At 39.1% G+C, this 6,704-nt stretch overlaps 1 protein-coding gene across 1 annotated transcript; it reads left to right on the top strand.

The window, feature by feature from the left end:
* The first annotated feature begins 340 nt into the window (after nucleotides 1-340).
* On the top strand, nucleotides 341-1,294 carry LOC137402500 (uncharacterized). The gene has a single exon (XM_068088999.1). The coding sequence runs from the start codon at nucleotides 341-343 to the stop codon at nucleotides 1,292-1,294; it is 954 nt and encodes a 317-aa protein (XP_067945100.1).
* The last annotated feature ends 5,410 nt before the right edge of the window (nucleotides 1,295-6,704 follow it).

Here is a 6,704-nt window from a genome sequence, read left to right as displayed (position 1 = left end):
TATGCGAACTGATAATGTTAGTAAAGAGCTCCCTAGTCATATTAATAATTATTGAGAAACTCCTTTGCAATTGCTCAGTGATGAGATGTCAAAGTTTTATCTGTGTAGACTTAGGTTGACCTTGTGCAATGGGTTAATAATGTATGACTCACATATTTTTATTCCGGAATGCTTGCGAGACTTGTATCTAGCAAAGTGCCATGAAGGTCACCAGGGTATCTCAAAATGTAGACGCCGTGCGCAGGCCTACATTTGGTGGCCTGGTGTCAGTAATGACATTGAGAATTTTGTAAAAAGCTGCAATACTTGCATCCGTCGCAGTGATATTAGACACCAACCAATGGTAGAAAGTGAATTGCCTTCCTGCCCTTGGGAGGTAATAGGCTCTGACATATTTGTCTTTGAAAGCAAATTGTATGTAGTGATCATTGATTACTACTCTAGGAGGATTGAGGCGTTACTTGTACACGTCCAGACATCTGGTGCAATAATATATGTTATGAAAAGCGTATTTTCTCGTTTTGGTGTAACTAAAATTGTACGGTCGGACAATGGCAGGTGCTATGATAGTGATGAATTTAGAAACTTTGCCGCTAGCCATGGTTTTCAGTTGGTTACGAGTAGCCCTCGCTACCCTCAGTCTAATGGATTAGCCGAAGGTGCTGTCAAAATAGTCAAAAAGTTGTGGTTGAAGAATGAGGATAAGATCGAAGTCTTGTCAGTCTATAGAACTACTCCGCTGTCAACTGGGTATTCACCGAGTGAACTCATGTTTGGCAGGGCAGTAAGGTCTACATTTGGACTGCCCAGGTTTTGTCAGGTGGATTACGAGGAATTTGAAAAAAAAAACGAAAACAGGAAAACAGAGATTAAGCAAAACTTTGATAAAAAGTATAGAGTTTCAGAAATGCCTGAATTGAACGTCAATGATAAAGTTTCGATCAAGTCACCATCTGATGCCGGGACTGGGGGTATTGTGGTCCGCAAGGATCCTTTACCAGACAGTTACTGGGGGAGGATAGGAGACAAAGAGCTCCGGAGAAACAGAAAACATTTGTTTTTGCGACACGAAAACGAGTTTGATAAGTTTTTTGAAAATGATCTAGGTAGCTGTCTAGTAGACACTAAGTGTTCAATAGTACCTAGCCCTCTGCTTAACGACAACGGTGAAAAGGCCCCAGCAACTGCGCTGAACGCCGCATCTGCGGCTGAGCCGGATGAAACGCCTGTTACCACTACAAGAAGTGGCAGGCTTGTTCAGCCTCACAGATATTCTGATATGGTTTACTCGTAACTGCTTCTGTTATAGATTATAGAACATACAAACTCTCATGACCGAGCCTAACGGAACTGCGAAGGGTTATGGCCCGAGTAGTGGGAAGAGCTCCGGTCACAGGAGAAGTGATGGCACCAACGCCGTGAAGGTTTTCGGTAAAAATGGTAAACTGTACTTTATGATCTTCAGGTGCAACTGCGATCATGTAGCTAGCGAATGTCCAGGGTTTACTTGTAATAGGTGCCAAGCTTTCGGCCATTTTGTCAGGGACTGTGAGGTGCCAAAATGTGGCTTTTGTCACAAATTGGGCCATGAGGTCTCTGAATGTGATAAAGGGGGGCCACATGGTCCGGTGGTAAAAAAAAGATTAAAGTTCCCAGTAGTAATGAGCCTGATGCTAAGGTTAAAGGTTATGCAGCAGCCGTAGCTGGTACTAGTAAGCCTACACAGCCTAATGTGTCTCTAATGGGTGCAGTTAATGATTTTCTGTTAAATGTTACTAGTAGGGGACCACCTGGTGAAAAGGTCTATCAGGAGAAAATGTTAGAGTTTGAGAGACGAAAAGAAGAAACTAAGCTTCGGTATGAGAGAGAAATGCAGGCTATTAAGGAGGGAGAGCAGAATTATGAATATGAGTTTCAGTTGTCACAAGCTACTCAGAAATCTGTTAACGAGTTGCTTAATGTGAGGGCCCATATTCGGGGATCAAGTACGTCTGCAGATTCGTCTGCGGAAGGTTCTAGCGGTTCCAGAGAGGGTGCGCACAGCGCAACTCCTGCTTTACCTCGGAAAAGTTCATTGTCAACTGTTATGTCAAAAGTTACTGTAGCTGAGGCTTCGGCCAACGCTGTTTCTGGTGCTGAGGCTTCGGCTAAGGCAAGTGATGCCGAGGCTCCGGCTGAGGCAAGTGATGTCAAGACTTTGGCCAAGGCAAGCGGTGCAGTGGCTTCGGCTGAAGCAAATGATAGCGAGGCTTCGGCCAGGTTAAAGGTGAGGGAGAGAGTGAGCCACACGAGGCTACTGCCTCCGACAATGATGAAGAGTTACATGATAGGCTCCTTGAGAATGACGTCGAAATGAAGGGCGAGACTAACTGCTAAACTGTTACCAGTAGTTAACTGCGATAGTATGGGAGTTCTGAAGTCAGCTACATGTATATATACTTAAATGTAACTGCAACCTATTCGTGAATATTGTAGCTGGTTAATAGGTATGTATGCCTGTGCTAATATTAATATCAGTTTTAATTGCTCCTTGATGCCAAGCTTGTCATAATTTCATCTAATGCTAGCTTCGCTGATTCCTCTCGAAACACTCCTGACTTAGTAACATTGTTTTGGTTTCCCACCTTGGTGTGCTTCCAGCTTGTGTGTTAATGCTACACTGGTAATAACTGCTTCTGCAATAATCATTTCCTGTAACCCACCACTTGCAAATTTTTTCCCCTGTCCTCTAAGGGAGGCGGCATGTTGGATAACTCTATCTGAATGATTGATTAAAGGTCAAGATTACAGTTTAGGTTATGTCAAGGCCAAGACCGGTTTTATGCCAATGGTAAATACCAACGGCGCTTTACAAGAATCCCGAAGAATAACTAACGGACCATATACAGTTAGACAGTACCGGCACTTCTTGTTCTGAATCTGACGCGGTAAGTCACATTTCAACAATAACCAACAGTCTTTAGGACTTTTATGGTAGTGACAGTGTTGTCCTAAGATTTCTCTATAAAATTAGCCTAAAGTTTTATTTAAATCTTTGTTCGAGAATTTCCAATTTAAAAACGAAGATTTTTTGTGCAAGTTCATTTAATGCGTTTGAGTTATAAAACAAATGTCTACCTATGTTGATGACATTATGGCCGATTCAGATTTTTGTGATTAATTATTAATTAAGATAATTAAAAGAGCAATAGCATCACTGACTCTGATGGTGGTGAAAGTAATGGTTTTGTAAGAATAAGGAGCATTGTAGAGGATCGTTTTGCTTTGTAGCTTCACATCGCTTTATCAATGAACAAAGTATAGATACAATGAATTTTTTGCATAGCAGTGCTTGTTAACATGTTGGCACAATGAAATATATAACCAAAACAAACGTTCTAAATGGAGTTTGAAATAATTATTTAAAAAATATTGTATACATATTAAGCAATATCGGCGAAATGGCTGGCAGTAGGCCGATAGCTAAATTTGTACATGGACGCAAGAGAAAGGGTTATGTATTGAAAGTGGGGCAATTCATAGACAATACAACATTGAATAAGAATCACTTACCTTTTTGTTGTGGAAATTTAGTAGGTGGGAACTGCGTTTTTCCAGTGGCCGCAAGTAACAAACGTTTACGCGACCTTCTCGGTATACGTTTGCAGTAAATATTAATTGCATGTAAATACCTACTTATTAATTTATTTTTTAATGAAAAGTTTGTATAGCTGCATAGACAACTTTGTATAGGCCGCAGAACTCAGGACGGTGCTTGTTAACACGGCTGCAACTTTGCTGTTTAAAAAACGTGCTAACCGGAGATTTAGGTTAATGCGCCCTAGCATTGAAAGAAAAACTACAGAATTGCCACACCTCTATATAAGCCGCTTGGCTCAAATCATCACACAAAGGTAGCGGTTAATAGTCCGAAATCGCGATATTTACTATTCATATTAATTGAGTTGGCTTCGTACGATTGAATGGAAAAGAAAGATCGCTCTACATTTACTCATAATAATGCAGTTCGCTTCGTCTGACCGAAATTTGTACGACGAAAAAAGGAAAGACCGCTCTATAAGGTGAATAGACAGACAGACAACGATTGCCATTTATATAGTAGATGTCAGACACATTCACTAGTGTTACATGCTGCGAGTTTTCATCATATTTTTCATCTTCATAGCATGTGAACGGTTTCAGACGTCGCATATTTACCTTTATGAAGCGATTCAACCTTCGATTCGATGGGGGAGCGTATTATTGAAAACATCGTATCAACTACGAAGAACTGCGTATGATGCAAACATCAATATTCAAATTATTGCACAAATCTTTGCGATCGTATGTTAGATTTTCATTGTTTTCCATGGTAACGTCCTTACAGCATCAGTCTTTTGACATTGACATTTGACCTTAGAGGCGCATTTCAATAGTGTCAGCAGCGATATAAAATTTGTATCTCGCTGTAGCTAAAATTGCTGTGCGACAATTTCTTCGTAGCGCGTAGACTCATCCGTTACGAACAATTGGAAGTTGTGCGACCACTCCTGTGTATCACGCAAATACGTCCTCATTCCTACGATCAAAACCACGACTTGAACTCAAAAATTCGTAAATTCACATTCATTTGTCAATTTTGCAATTTTGTTTTAAAACATCGTATCGATGACGAAAAACTGTGTAGGATGTAAACATCAAAATTTGTATTATCGCACAAATTTTGTGATTGGTTGGATTTTCATTGTCTTCAATGATGACGTTCTTACAGCATCAGTCTTTTTACATTTGACCTTAGAGGCACATTTTAAGATGGTCAAAGGCGATATAAAATTTGTGTCGCTGTAGCTAAAAGCGCAGCAGGCTAATATAGAAGCAAAGTTGTGCGACAAGTCGTGTAGCGCGTCTTCGTAGCGCGTAAAGTCATCCGTTACAAACAATTGGGTGCTGTGCAACCACTCATGAATACGTTCTCATTTCTACGATCAAAACCACAATTTTGAAGCTCAAAAAATTCACAAGTCCTCATTCATTCGTCAACTGTGCATTATCTGAAATCAATAGCAACTTGTTATTCTATAATTTGCTTTGCTGAAGCAAATCCTTCCTTTCTGCTGAGTGTCTTTTAAATATTTCTGTCAAGCAGACAAATATCAGCCAGAAATGCTTTCTGCAATTTCACAGCAAGAAAATATTATTAGCCAAAAATTTTTATGTTAAAATGAATGAAGCTCTTTTGGCTAAAAACTCTTAAAGCTCTTAAACTCTTAAAGCTAAAAGCGAATGTATTAAAGCTTCGAAGAATGTAAAGATTATGTGTGTAACCAAGGTGACAAGAATGCACAGGTTATATGCTAGGAATTCTACATAAACTAGTGATGTCACAGAATATTCTAGCATTACATATCTGTGTACAAGCAGTTTCTGTTAACACTGATAATACTGAAGTTAATTCTCTATTTTAGCAATCCTATTTGCTGCATATTTACTTCTTATTTGCTGCCGTATTCCCACTGCTTAAGCTAACTGTAAGTATTACTAAGTGGTTTTTAAAATAAACTGTTGGAAATATTTCGCGTAACAAACTCCTCATTTTGTTAATAATGATGCTGACAAAAAGAAACAATAAATATGACTCGATTGATCTTCCCTGATCTTGATAACCAATGAGATTATGTTATCATTATATTGCAGAGGAATATGTCTGGAATGACAAGTGGACGCGAGTGTTGCACTGACCCATATTGTGAGTGCTGCAATCTCAAATTCAAGAGACATTTTAATGGCACCAAGTGTGAGTGTTATTTACTTCATTGGTGCTACTCATAGCTCCCTACTAACTGGGTTATATAGTTCATGCTTGGCAGCTCATTAACAGTGTTAAAATGAAACTTATTCAGTTTAGATAACAAATTATTATTTTTCTAGCTAAAACTAAAATACAAGCGTGTTACATTGAATATTATTCATCTGAAACCATGTACAACAGCACTGATACACTACCATCTTTTCTTGATAGGCTACCTCGAAGAAATTACTTCCAAAACTACATCCGACACTTTCAACTCTCCTTCTTCATCACCCCCTCCATGTTCATCATCTAATCCACCACCCGAGGCAGGGCCCAGTCCAATGACGATATATCGCAAATACGCTAACGACAACAGTTTCCGACCATACATACTTCCAAGACGACACGCCAATCTACTCGACAATTGCACCAATACGAGACATAGACGACTTGACTTGTGGAGTGAAGGGACGCAGACGGACTTTACTGAAACGACTGAGAAATACACCCAGACTATGACAATGACAGACCATCAAACTATGACTGACGTAGGGACATTAGACAAACCAACTTTTACGGACTGGGCTCTGCCAATACTTCATTTTTGTTTTACTTCCTTTATTTCATCGTTGTTATAGCAAATACACTTATTCCCTACACTAACTTAAGTGTTATTGTTTCTAACATTTTTTTATTAAACACTTCATTGAATCAGTGCAAACTACTCACCACGTTCTTTCAAAATCAAACACAAAATGAAACTTGACAAATGGTTTGCTAGCAATTGATCAAAAATATTTTGAACTGAGCGAATCCCTTAAAAATACAGTTTAATTTGAAAAATAAAAGCAATTGTTTGTGTAACATTTAATTGATAAAAATAGCGGTAGCATCAACAATAGTAGTAATAAGAGGACAGTTGGTGACCGATTAG

This window comes from Watersipora subatra, chromosome 8 (assembly GCF_963576615.1).
Source record: "Watersipora subatra chromosome 8, tzWatSuba1.1, whole genome shotgun sequence".
Taxonomy (NCBI): domain Eukaryota; kingdom Metazoa; phylum Bryozoa; class Gymnolaemata; order Cheilostomatida; family Watersiporidae; genus Watersipora; species Watersipora subatra.
Note: the sequence above shows the minus strand (reverse complement) of the source record. Positions and strands in the feature narration are given on the sequence as shown.

What these genes read in the sequence shown, in the direction of transcription:
- LOC137402500 (XM_068088999.1), top strand. Translation starts at nt 341, where the DNA reads ATGGTAGAAAGTGAATTGCCTTCCTGCCCTTGGGAGGTAATAGGCTCT.